Source organism: Neoarius graeffei, chromosome 12 (assembly GCF_027579695.1).
Source record: "Neoarius graeffei isolate fNeoGra1 chromosome 12, fNeoGra1.pri, whole genome shotgun sequence".
Classification (NCBI taxonomy): domain Eukaryota; kingdom Metazoa; phylum Chordata; class Actinopteri; order Siluriformes; family Ariidae; genus Neoarius; species Neoarius graeffei.
In genome coordinates this window covers 63,339,349-63,357,397 of record NC_083580.1, presented here as the reverse complement: position 1 = coordinate 63,357,397, position 18,049 = coordinate 63,339,349, and the positions used below count along the sequence as shown (strand labels likewise).

The 18,049-nt window shown below is 42.9% G+C and overlaps 1 protein-coding gene across 3 annotated transcripts in view; it reads left to right on the top strand.

The window, feature by feature from the left end:
* Positions 1–18,049, top strand: part of sms (spermine synthase) — a 42,577-nt gene that overhangs the window by 10,574 nt on the left and 13,954 nt on the right. The window contains exons 1-4 of one of the 3 annotated variants that reach the window (XM_060936183.1): positions 3,558–3,591; positions 10,429–10,549; positions 16,288–16,375; positions 16,717–16,781. In XM_060936183.1, coding sequence (XP_060792166.1) covers positions 3,561–3,591; positions 10,429–10,549; positions 16,288–16,375; positions 16,717–16,781 — 305 coding nt within the window. In that variant the 5' untranslated portion in view covers positions 3,558–3,560. Of the gene's footprint in view, positions 1–3,557; positions 3,592–4,991; positions 5,091–10,428; positions 10,550–16,287; positions 16,376–16,716; positions 16,782–18,049 lie in introns of those variants that run through there. The other 2 variants (XM_060936184.1, XM_060936182.1) reach the window with 2 other exon arrangements.

Below are 18,049 nucleotides of genomic sequence, written 5' to 3'. Positions count from 1 at the left end.
TACTTTTTAACAGTACTGTTTTGGGATTTTGCTGAGTTTACCTTCAACTGTCTTTTTTTTTTTTCAAAGTAATGAACTGTGTAGCCAGGAAAATCACCGCGTTTTCTAAATGCACTCCTGAAAATTACTCATTAACTAGGGGAATTAAATTTGATATTTTTGACATGTTAATCATTAATGTACATGAAAGAAAAAGGCTTAAAAGTTATAACTTGTTTTAGTGAAAATAAGTACTAAAATGCACTAGAATGCAGAGTTTTGCATGTTATATTATTAAAATATTTTCGGGGGATGTTGCCCCCCCCCACACACACACACACACACAATATCTTAGTTTGACTTTCAAAAGTTCAGGGTTTTTTTCTTTGCTCCACTTTCATCTCTGTGCACAAGATGGTGGCGTGCTCAGATGCAGCGGCTTTCGGCTCTCCCCTTCAGTGTGCGTTTTTTGTATGTTTGTTGACTTTGTGTATTTTCGCTTTGGTGGTACACCACTACAGCCGCCAGGACCTCGTAGATATTGGCTACCGACATAAGATTGCTGTTTTGAGGGAATTTCAATTCAGCCACAACATCCCAGACGAGCTAGCAAGACCGCCGGATTCTCCGTGGTTTGTTGTTGGGTCTGAATAGTGGCGCAGGCGAAGGAGGGAGAGGAAGCAGAAGCGAGGTCGCAGGTCCGGCCTCCTGCTAAGGAACCAACCGCAGAAGCCACCCCTGCCGAGCCTGTATCTCACCAGCGCCAGATCTCTCACCCACAAGATGGAGGATCTGGAACTACAACTTGCGGGAAATTGCTACATTCGAGACTGCTGTGCCCTCATTATTACAGAGACCTGGTTGAACCCGAAGATCCCCGATGGTAGCGTGCAGCTAGCTGATCGCTCCCTGCACTGCTGGGATAGGACTGAGGACTCCGCCAAAAGTAGAGGTGGGGGGCTCTGTATTTGTGCATGAGGACTGGTGCAACAGTAGCAGTATTATAGCGAAGCACTGCTCCCCCGACATTGAGTACGTTTGTAAGATGTCGGCCTTATTTTCTCCCGAGAGAGATAACTGTAATGATTGTCACTGCTGTTTACATCCCGCCAGACGCTAACGCTATCGCGGCGCTCTCTCTCCTGCTGAACGCCATCAATGAACAGCAGCGGGTCCACCCTGATGGCGTTCACATTATAGCTGAAGACTTTTAATAAGACCAATCTTAAGACTGTACTCCCGAAGTTTCACCAGCACGTGAAGTGCCCAACAAGAGGGGAAAGGACTCTTGATCATGTGTACTCCAACATCAAGCACGGTTACAGAGCCATGCCCCTCCCCAAACTCGGACAGTCAGACCATCTTTCCCTGCTGCTCATCCCTGCATACACCCCCCTCAGACGCAGATCCAGGCCCACCACAAAGACTGTAACTACTTGGCCTGAGAATGCACTCCGCGAACTCCAGGACTGCCTTCAACACACAGACTGGGACCTCTTTGAACATCAGGACCTGGAAACGTTCACAGAGACAGTTTTGGACTACATCAAGTTCTGTATGGGAACTGTATCTGTGGACAAAATCATCCGGGTCTTTCCAAATCAGAAACCCTGGATGACCAGCCAGTTTCGCTCACTCCTCAAGGCCCGCAACGCTGCCTTCAGGTCAGGCGACAGAGCCCTTTACAGCACGACTTGAGCTGACCTGAAGAAAGGGATTAAAAAAGCCAAAGCGGACTATAAGAGGAAGATAGTCCCATCTTGCCAGCAATAGACTGAGAGGTGTGGTAGGGCATACAGAACATCACCAACTTTAGAGGCGGTTATGTGACATCAGGAGTCCCGAGTAAGTCACTGGCAGTGGAGCTCAATTGCTTCTTTGCTCACTTCGAATCTCTGCAGCGACACTCACTTGCTCTAGCCCTGCCCCCACCCCCATCAGATCCCAGCACCCCTCCATTCATTGTAGAAGAGCAGGAGGTGAGGCATGTACTCAAGGCAGTGAACCCCGGAAGGCTGCCGGTCCAGACGGAGTACCTGGCAAGGTGCTCAGAGCATGTGCCCACCAGCTGTCCCACATCCTCTGCAGGATCTTCAACCTCTTGCTGGCCCAAGCAGTCATCCCTACCTGCCTGAAGTCAGCCACAGTAATTCCCATCCCAAAACAGTTACCCACAACCAGCCTCAATGACTACCGCTCTGTTGCCCTCACCCCGGTAATTATGAAGTGCTTTGAGAGACTGGTTCTCCAGCACATCAAAGACTGTCTCCCCCCCCACACTCGACCCCCACCAGTTTGCATACCGGGCGAACAGATCTACGGAGGACGCCATCGCCATAGCTCTGCATGCTGTGTTGAGCCACCTGGAACAGCAGCAGAGCTATGCAAGAATGCTCTTCGTAGACTACAGCTCGGCATTTAATACGATCATCCCGGACACTCTGATCACAAAGCTGGACATTCTAGGCCTCCCTCCTCGCACATGCACCTGGATTAAGGACTTTTTGACCAACAAGCCTCAGACTGTGAGACTTGGGCCCCCATCTTTCCTCCACATGTACACTGAGCACCGGTTCACCACTGGGCTGCGTGCTGAGCCCCCTCCTGTACTGTCTCTACACCTATGACTGCAGTCCGGTCCACGGCGACAACATGATCGTCAAATTTGCTGACGACACCACAGTGGTCGGGCTGATCTCAGATGGAGGCGAGACAAGGCAAGGCAAGTTTATTTATATAGCGCATTTCATACACAGTGGCAGTTCAATGTGCTTTACAGAGGTAAAAGCAAAACAGTAAACAATAGAAAATAAAATTACATAAAATAAATGGGGAAGAAGAGAGAAAAAAATAATAATTAAACAATAGTAGAAATAAAATAATAAAATGAAGTAAAAGTTCAGTAAAAAACAGCAGAATAAAATAGAATAAAAGTTAAGTAAAGTTTAAAACACAGGGCTGTAGTACTCGAGTCCGGACTCGGACTCGAGTCCGTCTCGAGACGTTTTTTTGATGGACTTGGACTTGACTCGGACTCGCTTGTAATTGGACTTGGACTTGTCTCGGACTCCCCTAGTGGTCTCGCTAAATATAGCTGCAGGACTCGTCAAGTCCACCAAGGAATCCGCCAACCAATGGTAGAGTCTCACACTTGAACTTGTTACTTTAAGATTCTAAATATGTGTTTTATTATCTTCCTTCATTGTTTTCTCTCACACATAGCCTATACAGCAAAGATGTCGGCTAATTCGGGGGTAATTAAATTCGCCTACACAAATCACCATGAGAGCGGAAATGCTCTCCTCGCTCATGGTTTTGAAATGCAACAAATCTCTTTTTAATGGTGATGATACACGGGGCAACTTTTTGGGCAATGTTGCCGAGCAATGTTGCTGGGCAATTGCGTTTTGACTCTTTTCTATTGAGATTGGGCAACATTGTTTCTTTCTGAATGGTTTTGATAATCTCTGGCAACTTTTTGAGATAAGCCAATCAGAACGCCAGTATCGAGTCATGTGACCTCCGGTGAGGTTCGGATCAGAAATTTCAAACAGGCCGCTCAGTGTCAGTGGAGTGAAGAGATGGAGAGACTCCTCATCTGTTTTTACGCCGGTAAGTTGTTATTTTAATATTCTATATGGAGGAATTTACCTCACCAAAGCTCTAAAAAACAACAGACAGCTTGATTAAATGGTCACAGCAAAAATTAAGACATCGATTTTTTTTTTTTTTTTTTTTTTTTTTTTTAGCTAACTGTAAACTGCCGTTGCTAACTGTTGTTGCCCATTGTTAGTTGCCCTGAAAAGTTGCCCTGTGTCTCACCTAGTTGCCCGTTGCCAGCAACATTGCTCGGCAACATTGCCCAAAAAGTTGCCCCGTGTATCATCACCTTTAGAGATGTCTGTCTGCAAAATGCATGTTTGGTGATGATGGACATTGTTGATTTAATAGCAGAGATGGTAGCTTTACTTACCTAACCAGACTTGCCTTCCTTTACTTTCCCTTGATTTACCTGTATTTGTTGTTGTTTTTTTGTTTGTTAAAACAAGCCATTGAATGCAATTCATTTTGCTCCACCCTCTTGAGGTGTGTGTGTGTGAGAGAGAGAGTGTGTGTGAGTGAGTGAGTGAGTGAGTGAGACTGTTGATTAATGTTGACAAATGATTCTATGGGGGGGGTTTGTTACAGTTAATGCTCAAATAAAAATTACTTATTTCATTACACTCACGGCATGTACAGTTTTTTTTTTTTTTTTTTTTTTTGGTTTGTTTTTTGTTTTTTTTTCAGGCAAGGCATACTCTAACCACAGGTACACACTTACAGTATAATACTGGTAATAATTTTTCACACTTACTGTATGAGTGAAGCTATATTGTACAAGCTATTTTTTGTATATATACACAAACCATAAGTACTGTGACACTGTGTTAGTAATAACCCAAAGTTATTATCTTGATGCTCCAAGTATATGACTTGTATTTGCTGTCCTGGACTCGGACTTGACTCGGACTCGAACCTCTTTGTACTCGGACTTGACTCGGACTCGAACCTCTTTGGACTCAGACTTGACTTGGACTCGACTAAGGTGGACTTGACTACAGCCCTGTTAAAACATGTAAAGATGATGATGATGATGATGATGATATTTATCAGTTAGCAGAAAGCATCTGAGAACAGATTGGTCTTTAGTCTAGATTTGAAGCTGCCAATAGCAGGAGCATTTTTGACGTCCTCTGGGAGTTGGTTCCATAGCTGTACTGCATAGTAGCTAAAAGCTGCTTCACCACACTTTGTTTTAACAACAGGTTTTACCAGTAAATTTTGCTGCTGCGATCTGGTAGATCTGATTGGGTTAGGCCGCTGCAACATATCAGAGAGGTAATTGGGCCCTGTACCATTTAGAGATTTGTACACCAGCAGCAATGCTTTAAAGTCAGTTCTGTAGCTTACTGGAAGCCAGTGAAGGGACCTTAGAATTGGAGTAATGTGCTCTTTTCTTTTTGTTCGTGTGAGAACCCTAGCTGCTGCATTTTGAATCACCTGAAGTCGTTTGATGGTCTTTTTTGGCAGACCTGTGAAAAGGCCATTGCAGTAGTCTACTAGAGATGAAGGCATGTATAAGTTTTTCCAGATCATTTTTTGACAGAAGTCCTCTTAGTTTGGAAATGTTTTTTAGGTGATAGAATGCCGTTTTAGTGATTTGCTTTCATGTGACTGTCAAAGTTTAGCTCGCTGTCAATGAAAACACCAAGATTTTTAACCATATCTTTTGTTTTAATCCCCTTTGTGTCAAGAATAGTGGTAATCCTGAGTCTTTCATCTTTTTTTCCCCAAATAGAATTACTTCTGTTTTATCTGTGTTCAGCTGAAGAAAATTTTGTGACATCCAGTTGTTGATTTGGTTGATACACTGGTAGAGACATTCAAGGGGGGCATAATCATTAGGTGATAGAGCAAAATAAATTTGGGTGTCATCTGCATAACAGTAATACAAAATTGAGTTGTTCTTGATAATTTGTCCAAGTGGGAGCATATAAAGGTTGAATAGTAATGGTCCAAGGATCGACCCCTGGGGGACACCACAGGTCAAGGACATTGATGTTGAGGTACAATTTCCCATGGTAACAAAGAAGCTTATATCTTTTATGTATGATTTTAACCAACTGATAACTTTACCAGTCAACCCAACCCAGTGTTCAAGTCGATATAGCAGTATGTTGTGATCAACAGTATCAAAAGCTGCGCTGAGGTCCAGTAACACCAGGACCGATGCCTGCATCAGTATTAAGATATATGTCATTTATAACTTTAATCAGCGTTGTTTCAGTGCTATGATTGGCACGAAATCCTGACTGAAAGTTATCAAAACAGCTGTTTGATATCAAGAAGGCAGTTAATTGATTGAAGACAATTTTTTCAAGGATTTTCCCGATGAATGGTAGATTTGATATTGGCCTGTAGTTGTTTAATACTGAAGCATCCAGATTATTCTTTTTAAGTAGGGGCTTTACAATGGCTTTTTTCAGGGACACAGGGCCATTATTAAAAAATGTTCTGTTTCCGGTCCACCGGCCGGGTGAGTGTTGTTTGTGCGGTTGAAATTTTTTTTAACACCGTTTTTTTGACATTTTTTTCGGGTTCGTAAATCTAAAATCGCACTTGACATTTACGCATTCCCAGGGCTTTCCACTAAGGCTCATACTAGCCAGCCATGACAAATAAGTAGCCAGCCGGGGGGGAGTAAACACAAAATAAACTCCTGTGCATGCAGTTCCCAGGATTAAATGTATTTTCCACAGACCATTTATTTATTCACTTTACTCAAATACAAAGTAAAATGGCAGTAAATCTTTCTTTTCTTGCGTATTGCATCATGAGGTGTTCCTGGCTTGTAAATCTCTTATTTTCGGTGCATGAAACATTCACGCAACTGAGCATGCTATGAATTAACAACGACAACGGTCTGCAGTGGTGGCTACACAAACACTCAGCGAACATTTCTCCATTTGTGTATGAAAATACACTCCAACGACTCAGTTTGGCTTCATTTACAACCAACGGTGTCTTTTGATGCCAGCACGTAACTGAACGAGAGAAGACTGGTTTACCGGAGACAAAATAAGCGTCATCTCTGCTTCTGTTCCCTCCGACACACTACTGCCTCCGCCGAGTGTGCGCGTGCACACCGCATGTCGGGGCCGCGGATGAGTCCCTTGATCAACGAAGTCGGTGGGGAATTTGTGGTTATTATCGATACAAACAGCGCGAATCACAACTTAAATAATTGTGGTTCAGTTTGACATTATTGTCAGTTCGTTAGATAAACATTTAATTTTATTAAAATCGAAAATTAATATTTAGAGCCTGTGGGCTACAAAAATAGTCATTAAAGTAGCCGGCTGGACTTAATTGTGTGGCTGGCAGCCGGCGCTTGTGGAAAGCCCTGCATTCCGCGCAGAATATAGAATTTAATCAGCTCTGCGCATGCGCCGTGCGGCACAAAAAAATGGCAGCCACCATGAAGGAAAGAGATCCGGAGTTTTCAAACATTTGCTTAAGTGTGAAATCGCAAAATGGTATTCTAGCGAACAACAAAATAGTAAAGATTCAGAAAAACAAATCATTCAGTGATCATTTCAATAGTGTAATTTCATCCGAACTAGGCCTAACGGTTGATTTTAGAACTACCAAAAGTCCGTGTGTCGGACATTTTAAGTACCTTTGTAACTTAAAATTGGCTCAGGTGGATAAGGCGCCATACCATAAATTCGGGGACCTGGGTTCGATTCCGGCCCGAGGTCATTTCCCGATCCCTCCCCGTCTCTCTCTCCCGCTCATTTCCTGTCTCTACACTGTCCTATCCAATAAAGGTGAAAAAAGCACAAAAAAATCTTTTTAAAAAAAAAAATAAAGAAGGCTCAGCAGCATCTACACTTCTTGAGAGTCCTCAGGAAGAACAACCTAGACCAGAAGCTGCTGCTGGCCTTCTACCACTCTTCCATTGAAAGCCTGCTGACGTGCTGCTTGTCCACCTGGTACGGGAGCTGCACTGCTGCAGACAGAGGGAGGCTTCAGAGGACAGTCACAGCAGCGCAGAGGATTGTCGGCTGCCCTCTCCCCTCCCTGATGGACACACACACCACCCGGTGCATCAGCAGAGCTTGGAGCATCATCAAGGACAATTCACATCCTGCCTCCCAGCTGTTTGAGCTGCTTCCTTCTGGGAGGCGCTACAGATGTATCAAAACAAGGACTACCAGAATGAAAAACAGCTTCTTCCCAAGAGCCATCACCATACTGAACTCTGAGAGGAAACGACACCAGCCACAAATATAATGTCTGCATTATGCAAAACATCTGTCACTGCTGCTCTCACATTCTGCGCAATACAAATTATTTATTTATTCTGTACATAGCTCATTCATATTTCATACTTGGATAAGACTTTTATACTCCTTTTTATACTTATTTCAATTTTTGTAATTTTGTTTATTAGGATTTAAGTGTGTTTTTTTTTTTTTTTTTTTTAAATACTTTTTTGCACTGGAAAGGGAGAAGCTCTCCAATCTCGTTATACAATTGATTGTAAAATGACAATAAAGGGAATTCTAATTCTAGGGCGCCTGGGGCATGCCACTCCTGCCTGGAATTTTTTTCAAAAAATTTGGTGTAAAATCATACTTGCCAACTCTACTGATTTACGCAGTAGCCTACCGCTTTTGACAGATGAATACCACTTTGAGTTCTAAAAACTACCGCGTTACAGAATAATCAATGAACGCTGTTCGATTTGCTCTTCAGATCTCGCTGCAGCTGTTTTCGGCACAGCGGATATAGCGTCAAAGCTGAGAGCTAGTGGAACGGTGTTGAATCTAAATTGTATCACTCTATCACTATCATTATAGCTCTAGCTAATCGGTAATGAACTCGCATGTTGCGGCAAATGTGGGCGGCACGGTGGTGTAGTGGTTAGCACTGTTGCCTCACAGCAAGAAGGTTCTAGGTTTGAACCCAGCAGCCGGCAAGGGCCTTTCTGTGTGGGGTTTGCATATTCTCCCCATGTCTGTGTGGGTTTCCTCCGGGTGCTCCGGTTTCCCCCACAGTCCAAAGACGTGCAGTTAGGTTAACGTGGGGTGGTCTTGAGCAAGGTACTTAACCCCTGACTGCTCCCCGGGCGCTCTAGTGTGGCTGCCCACTGCTGTGTGTGTGTGTGTTCACTGCTTCAGATGGGTTAAATGCAGAGGATGAATTTCACGGTGCTTGAAGTATGCATGTGACAAAGGTTTCTTCTTCAAATGGTGCTAGTATTTGTAAAAACTAGTGCTGTCAAGCGATTAAAATATTTAATCGCAATTAATGTCGCGACTGTCATAGTTAACTCGCGATTAATCGCAATTTAATCACACATTTTTGTCACATGAAAAACTATTGTAATTCTCTTATCAACATAAAAAAGTGAATGGGCTTGCTTTGTACCAATGTTGTTTTTTTTTTATTGCAGAGCATAACACGTCTTGTCACAGCCACATGACATCCATAACTTCCATATTAGATGAGAAAACCAAGGGATGAAAAATAAAGTGCATATCACTGTGAAAATAAAATTTTTTTTTTATTTTACTCTTCATTAGTTTCTTTTGAAGAGAAGTATTTGCCATAAAAGAAGAAAAAAACAGATAACAAAAATAAAAACATTCATCATACGTTCAAAAACGTTCATCATAGTGTGGCACTGTATTATCTAATGCTCACTGCTTATAACTCTACACCTACCCGGTGGAGATGAGCTGGGAAACTGAAGGAAAAGTATTGAAAAGTATTTTTCCAGTCTCACCTGTGAAAGGTAATCCCATGTGAACTCGTTTGGACGGTAAACCTGTTGGTACAGTTAAACGCAGCGCGCGACAAGCCTCAGCAGGAACTACGGGTGACTCGCAGGGCCAAATTAGAATTTGCGTTAACGGCACTATTTTTTTTTAAATCGCGTTAAATTGAGATCGCGTTAACGCGTTATTATCGCGTTAACTTTGACAGCACTAACAAAAACCAAACACGCTGTGGTGATCACGAACAATGAAGGCGACGGAGAAAAAAAAAAAAGATTGGCTATGACAAGAAGTTCAAGGTGACTTGCTCATCGGATCATCCATGCATCAAATCGTCGAGGTGAGAAGCATGCGTTTTGTGAAGTATGTTGGTCTGATTTCTCAATCAGTTTTCTTCAGATATGTCACTCAGATTGCACCATTTTACACCTGGGTTTTTTAATTTAATTGAAATTTTTTTTTTTTTTAAATTTTGCTCCCCAGACCCTCCGAGAAGGGTGCAACTGTGCCGTGCAGTCTGATCTACCGTTTTTAATTCTCTGGGGGTTGGTAAGTATGTAAAATGGTGCGTTCTCCTGCATTCTGAGTGCCATATTTGAAGAAATTTGATCGAGAAATCAGACTGAAATACTTCACAAAATGCATGCTTCTCCACAAAAATGGATCCCAAAGGTTGTAATGATGGAACAGCTGAGCGAGAACTTGTGTATATCATCTTATGTGAGGAGCCTCTATTATAAGGTTATGCAAAAATGTCCTGCAGATTTTGTCATTTCGAACCATTAAAATAGCCTAGAATAACAAATTGTTATATTTTAACCCCCGTCCCCCAATCACTTTGTAAAGGCAATGTGACATTGTCATATCATGCACCTCTGGTTTCACAGTTTAATTAGATGAATTTGTCTATTTTTCTAAGAGGAATAAATCTTGGTATTCATATGTTTGTATGCACTGTGCCTGAGAAATGTATGCTGTATCAGATCAGAGGATGGATTTGCTTCCAGGGTCAGTAAGACAGAAGCACTAATTCTCCTTCCTGAGGGTGAGGTCATACAATAGTAAGGCTAATGATTACTTTGTCAGCATGTTCCCCATCTGCTTGCTCTCTCTCCTGTTCCAGCTGACCATTCTGCAACTGTTCGTGGCCTGCAGTCTATATTTCAAGAGCAGGAAATGACAGAAACTGTCCATGATACTGAGGGGCATGGATACGTAGCCACATTTATTGGGAAGAATGGCAGGTAAATACCTTCACCCACATTGTGGTAATTTCCATTTTCATGTACAACATTTGGTAGATGCTTCTTATCCAGTGTGGCTAAGGCCCTGGTCACACTACAGCTCTTGATGGATTCTGTGAATACTTGGCAATGAAAAATTGGTAGCATCACCACCAATCATGCGATGCACTGGAATGTTTGTTTTCTGAGCTTCGCGAGTTGTTTTTTGGTGCGTCTCTGCCTCATGAGTGGCCAAAAGTGTCATGGAAAAATTTCAACGTATGCATTGAAATTGGTTTCGTTGCCAAACTAGACAGTGAATACTCACAGATGGGTTTGGGAATACTTCCTGAAGTTCAGGGAACCTTTGCCATGCATCGCCACCAAAATACCTTATTTTCACCAATAACCCATCACAAACCATTGCAAGCTGTAGTGTGACCATAGCTTTTCAGAAGTGCTCAGTCATTTACCTGGAAAACAAATACTTATTTTAGTGCAGATCAGCCTGAATCCAAAGCTACCAGCTTGCTAAGGCACTGTCACTGAAGGCACTTTTTTTATTATCAAAATTCTATTTATCTCATCTTATTAAATACAGGAATGCATTTTTGATAGCTATTTTGTCATTGCTATAGCAAGTTATGAGTGTTTGAAATATGCTATGTAATACATCAGTCCATATGTCAAAGCGATGGCCGTAAACGAGATTCGTTGAGACCTGTGCGAGACATCGTAGGATGGAAGTAAAACGTACAGCGGAAATCAAAGTGACCAACATCTGCCAACGTTGCCAAAAGACGCGCGCGCCCTCTTTCGAATGCTGATGTAATCGAGCCGGAAGTTTTGTTTGTTTTGATAGCAATCATGAAAGTTTTTGAAAAAGTAGGCAGTAATCGTCATTTAAACTCGTTTTTGTGCAATATTTCATTGGGAAAACAGTTTTCAAAATGGCGGCACTGACACCTGGCTGACACTTCACGTTTCAAAGTCTCACACAAGTCTCGTGAAGATCGCACGGATAAGTAACGCCTGCTGTGGACCAAACGAACTAAATTCAACATGGCTAAAAACTGAATAGACCAATAAGTATAATATTTAATTGCAGTTGGTTGCCAATATGAGTCACGATATAAGGTTACTAAAACCGAAAACATAACTGAATAACACGTTAATTAAGAAATAAAACGTTTAAAAATGACTTCTCCTTTAAGTGAATGATTGGTGGTTATAAAGTGCTAATTGACAGGATTAGTCTTCAAGCTACATTTGAAGGCAGCACTAAGACTCAGTTATTTGGTGAACTAGGGAAGGTTGATTCCACCACTTGGGCATCTGTACAGAAACAAGTATTTTATGCTTGCCTTTCTTGTAACTAGAATGCTATGCCAGTTTATACTTGTGGTTTTAAGGGCTCGAGATAAAAGCTAGTGCAAGATTTCACCATTCCTGTTGTGGGAAGGGGCAAGCATCAGGGTTATTAAATCTATAGGAAGCCGGGGGGAATGCAGTGTAGAGTGAAGTGGGTGAAATTATGAAAATTCGGAAGACAAGCCAGGAGCACATATCAGAAGACCAATCAAGAACCTGTTTCCCCTTTTCTGCTGATGTGTTGCTGGTGCTATATTAGGAGCTGAAACCGGGGATGAGGAGCCAACCAGATGACTGATGTACCTCCTTAAATAGGGCGCGGTCACTGGGAAAGACACACAAACACATTAATTAACGTCAGGTGTAGTGATTCTGCCACTTACCTTCCCTGACTCCGCCTTCCGGTCACAGACCGATGCTTGACCACGCCCCCGCTGCCACACCGGTAGTTTTAAAAAGGCCCAAGTTTCCTCCAGTTTGAGTCGTTGCAACCTGATTATGTGCTGGTTGAATACAAGGGCTGGTGAAATAAAAGGGCAGTCATTCTCAAAGCAGTGGAGTAAAAAAAAAAAAAACAGGTTTGATCTAGCCTGGGCCCGCCCATCCTAAGCGTGACGCAACACGAGGGCCTGTTGCGAGCTTAGTCTGGCCAGGCAAGCTATCTACAGCTTTTCCAAGCTCCCGAAAAATTGGGAACCAATCAACTTTGAACATCTCCAGCGGCCCTGGGTAGAGGCGTGTTCAAGGCACTGACGTAGTAGAACTGCGACCGGAAGCCATAGATTGTTTACAGAATCTATGCCGGAAGCACTTCATTCACGCTTCCGCATCTATTACGCATAGATGCTGTATTGAAAGCATTCAACGGGAAGTTCTCATTGAAAACGGAGCAAAGAGCAGCCCTGGAGGTATTTATTGAAAGGAAGGACGCTTTCGCCTTGCTCCCGACCGGCTTCGGTAAGAGTTTAATCTACCAGTTAGCCCCGTCGCGTCGCATACGTCAGAGGAAAGAGTGATGTGATTGGTTTAAGCTTCGTCACAGCCTTTTCTGGCTTCGACCAGTAGCAAACTGAGGCATTTCAGGGAGGCGGGTCAACCACGGGCTCTGGGAAACGGTTGGGCTTAATATCTTGGCCAGACCAATAGCTCGGAGAGCTTTGTCGCGTTAGCCAGACTAGGTTTGATCAGTTTTCTTCAGCGTATCAGAACTCAGGTTTCAGTAGATGTAAAAATGTCGGTTAAACTGGTTTTAATGGTTAAAATGATAGTGTATGAACTGGAGACTCCTCTCCCTTATCCATGTAAATTAATTGATGAGTGGTTAAAACTCCCATTTTCATTTCCTAATGTTGAGTTATGAGTCATGTGGATGAAATCTTTTCAGCCATTCCATTTCATACAGGGTTTGCATTTTTTTCTGTAACAACTAAGGCCCTGTCCACACGGCAACTGATTCAGGTGAATCTGATAAAATTGTTTATCGTTTCGGCCTGGCGTCCACAAGGCACCGGCGTTTTGGGTGCCCCACAATGATATTTTTTGAGAACGGGTTCCAGAGTGGAAAAATCTGGCAACGGCGCCGTTGCGAAGTCGTCTGGATGAGTAGAACAGATTTGTTTACGATGACGTCACAACCACATGACTAGAACAAGCAGCACTCTCGCTGTTTTGTATGAACCACTGCATTGCATTCACTTTTGTATACAGCTTTTCTTTTAAATAAACAAGTAACTGAACCATTTCTTGAATTTCTTTTTTTATTGGATAAGACTGCTTTTCAAAATGTTCACACACAAAATAAGAAAATTAAGTTATATAAAACTATGCACACTAATAAAACTAATTTGTACACACAGAAGGCACAATTTCCTCGCGTAGTCGCAGCCATCTTCTTCTTGTTGTGTGTTTGTTCCTGACAGTGCTTCACACCGGGTAGAAGAAGGGGTTTATGCGCATGCGTCTACTACTTCTATTGTTCTGGTGTCTCTGATGGGACCGTCTTACAGCGCCCCTAGAGGTGTGGCATGTGTATTGCATCATTTTCAGCAAGCGTTGCGTTGCCATATGTACCTGATATTTTACTGATCCGTTGCCCATGTGGCCGCGATATTTTTTTGTTTAATAAAATCTCGTTGCCGTTGTCATGTGGATGTAGCCTAAGCTGTTACAAAAATGTTAACCAGAGTGCAGTTTTGCCTGAAAGTACAAATGTCCTCTGGCTTCCACGCACCCTCTCTGAAAACACCAGGTGTGCTTTTATGTTCAGATCCTCTCTGGGATAACCAGTGATTGGCCTGTTAAGTGTATCCTCTGGGCCACAATGGGCCATGTTTAGATGGGAACAGGGCCACTTTAGGGCCTTTGTGTATTTGGCTTAATGGCTTTGGCACACACTTCCGGTTTTGTGTGTGACTTGTAGTAAACACAGCTGACGGGCCTTTGTGTTGACTTTAGGTATTATGGAGTTGTTCTGGGACAGACCACATTTTATTTAGGACAGCATTCTTTGGAGGGCCTTAAAATTCTTGGTAAAGGAATTTTCAACGTCCATTACAAATGCAAAACCTTTTTTGGGGAAAAACATCTGCTTAATATGGTCTTGTCAATATCTAATGATTTCTCAGGGCAGGGTCAATGTGGAGAAAGGTCTCCGACCGTACTGTACTTATCTGTACTGATTGTACTTGGCACAGCTGCAGAGCTGTCAGTAGATGAGTATCTTGCCTAATTCACCTGGTGAACAGTTGTAAACTAGGATTAGGGTTCGGGTTAAAAATTTACTAGAAGTTTCTCATGCTGTCATGCCCCAAATTTGTAAGTTTTCAAAGCTTGTGCTGGATTTGTGTTTCAGAATTAAAACCACTTATAGCTACCACAAGCAATCAGTGCTTTGATTGGACGTGCTGGATGGTCGAGTCACCAAACCACATTGTGGTAGTTAAATTTCTGATTTTGATATGGCTCAGTCAGCTGCAAAATGTCAACTGGAAAAATAAGTGCATTCTGCAGACATAGTGTAGGTCGAGCGTGGGATTTACAACGTGCGTCACATGATCAGAAAGCTCAAGTTGTTTAGTTTAACAGTAGTGCATTAAGTCTAAAGGTTTAAAAATGGGTCACTTGCGTAATCTATCAAGAATTTTCCATGTTCCCTGTGGTGCAGTGACAGTTTGAGGAAGGTAAATATCTAATTAAGGCCAAGTTTACATTAGACCGTATCTGTCTCGTTTTCTTCGCGGATGCACTGTCCGTTTACATTAAAACGCCTGGAAACGCTGGGAAACGGGAATCCGCCAGGGTCCACGTATTCAATCCAGATCGTGTCTGGTCCGGTGCTGTGTAAACATTGAGAATACGCGGATACGCTGTGCTGAGCTCTAGCTGGCGTCGTCATTGGACAACGTCACTGTGACATCCACCTTCCTGATTCGCTGGCGTTGGTCATGTGACGCGACTGCTGAAAAACGGCGCGGACTTCCGCCTTGTATCACCTTTCATTAAAGAGTATAAAAGTATGAAAATACTGCAAATACTGATGCAAATACAGCCCATTGTGTAGTTATGATTGTCTTTAGGCTTGCCATCCTTCCACTTGCAAGTGGTAAGTGATATGCGCTGGGATCACACACACAGCGGCTCAGTCCCGAATCACTGCTCGTGCGCTTCACTCGCGCGCTCTGTGAGCTGCGCAGGGCCGGAGTGTGCACCCTCCAGAGGGCACTCGCTGTTCAGGGCGGAGTGATTTGGAGCGCAGGATGCCTGCGGAGCTGAGTGTATCCATGTATTGGCGTTGCTGTGTGCACGCTAATCGTTTTAAAAACGTTAATCTGATGATCCGCTGATACGGTCTAATGTAAACCCCACCTAAGCCTTGTGTACCATCTTCAGGCATCCATTTTAGGGATGCATAATGAACGGGATACAGTTATTCCCCTTGCATCCCTCGTTTTTCCAATATGAACTCAAGTAAAGAGGGAATTCTTGGCTATCCAGTGCATGTCGCTGTAATGGCTCCAGTGGGTTGCAGTGCTTTAATTTTCCTCTGGTACCAGCTTATTTAGTAAAACTCCTAGAGATACTTTATTAACCAACTAACCCTCATCATTACAGGCAGGTTTAGACTGCTTCAGAAACATTTAGTCTGGAAGTTCACTGATATTTGGAACAGTTATGATCTGTTATTTTCAATTTAAAAAAAATAATAAAAAAGCTGTGAATTTTCAGCAGTTAATGAAATCTTGCTCTTTACAGAATCTGAAGTCTTTTTTTTTCTTCTTCTTTCCCTGTTGTTGTTTTGGTTTCTCAGACTTTGTAGAGAGATATAGTGTTCATTGATAGAATTGCTGTGGTGCCCAGAGTGCTTAATTTGCAATTTTGTCCTTCAACAGGCTTGCTATCCTGAGACTACACTCTCATGGCCTGGTGACGTTCGACTTGCAGTGTTGTGAAGGAGATGATTTAGCACAAGTGGACAATGTGAGTAATCCTGATTCATGTTTCCATTACAGATGCTGCTGTCTCCAGGGTGTGATGCTTAAGTTGCTGTGATACTAAGGTTTCCAGTGAATGGTAGATTTTGTCTGAGCCAAACTTGCAAAATATCAGTTTTAATGACACACTAATACATGCTAATATTGAAACATAAAGGCTCATGAGACCTTGTTACAAAAAAAATCCCACTTAATCTTACTAAATCCTCCTTTATACTTCTTTAAGTTATAGAAAAGTATTTTCTGAAGTTTAGCTTGGTGTGAATACCCCTGACATCACACTGTCCGTATGTAATTAACTCTGGGTAATCTGATCTTTTTCTACAGCTACTGAATGCACTGGAGAAGAAACTGAAGACTCTGCTACATGGAACTATCCAGAGGGTGAAGAGGTGAGACTTGGAGAAATGTTTTGTACCTAAAAAAAATCTTTTCACAGCCTCCAGAGAGGATGGTGTTATTAAAAAATGCTTGTCAGGGCATGTTTATTTTTAAAATGGTGCTGGGGGGCGGCACGGTGGTGTAGTGGTTAGCGCTGTCGCCTCACAGCAAGAAGGTCCGGGTTCGAGCCCCGTGGCTGACGAGGGCCTTTTCTGTGCGGAGTTTGCATGTTCTCCCCGTGTCCGCGTGGGTTTCCTCCGGGTGCTCCGGTTTCCCCCACAGTCCAAAGACATGCAGGTTAGGTTAACTGGTGACTCTAAATTGACCGTAGGTGTGAATGTGAGTGTGAATGGTTGTCTGTGTCTATGTGTCAGCCCTGTGATGACCTGGCGACTTGTCCAGGGTGTACCCCGCCTTTCGCCCGTAGTCAGCTGGGATAGGCTCCAGCTTGCCTGCGACCCTGTAGAACAGGATAAAGCGGCTAGAGATAATGAGATGAGATGAGGTCTGACTGGGAGGAATTGACGATCTCATTCAAAAACCAGGGCTCGTGCAGGTCCATGAACTCCTTGAAAAGTGCTGGAATTTGAAAACTCATTTCAAGGGCACTTGAAAATAGGAAAAATTCCTTGAAAAATCGTAAATACTCCTTGAAAAAAAATACTTAAATTCTTCCCATGTATTTAGGTGTAATAATTAAATTAAAAAGGAAAAATTAGAGAAATGAAGCGAAATTAATATAGAAAAACGATGACACGATTGTCATTTAAAATGAACACTCTGGGCTTCCTGTGTTTTCACACATGTGCTTTGGTTCTCTGGCGCCATATTGAATTCTCCTGTTGGGCGTGCAGACGTGCACATGTCGCTGATTTTTGTTCGTTCAATAAAGAGAACCAATGAAAGAGTGTCGACAAGCTGATGGAACTAGCAGAACAAGAACACAAGATAGTGCATGTCACGAAAGCTAAGGGCCTCTGCATGCTCTTGCGACAAGGCTTTCGCAGATAGCTTTTCGCAGACAGTTGTAATTTATCGTTGAGCGGGGAGTAATAGGCGTGCGCGATGTTATTCACCGCCACAACGCAAGGGGGCGCGAAGTCGCGAAATCGCTAGGAGTAGTTGGTGGGTGTGGTTAGTGGAGTGTTTATCCTCCGGTTACTTATAATGACTAGAACTGGAGTCGTATAGATGTACGTACTTCCTCACTTCCTCGATCAACTGCTCTTCGTGCTGCTCCATCTTCGCTCGTGTTTTTAAAAATGGCGGTCGTGAAAAA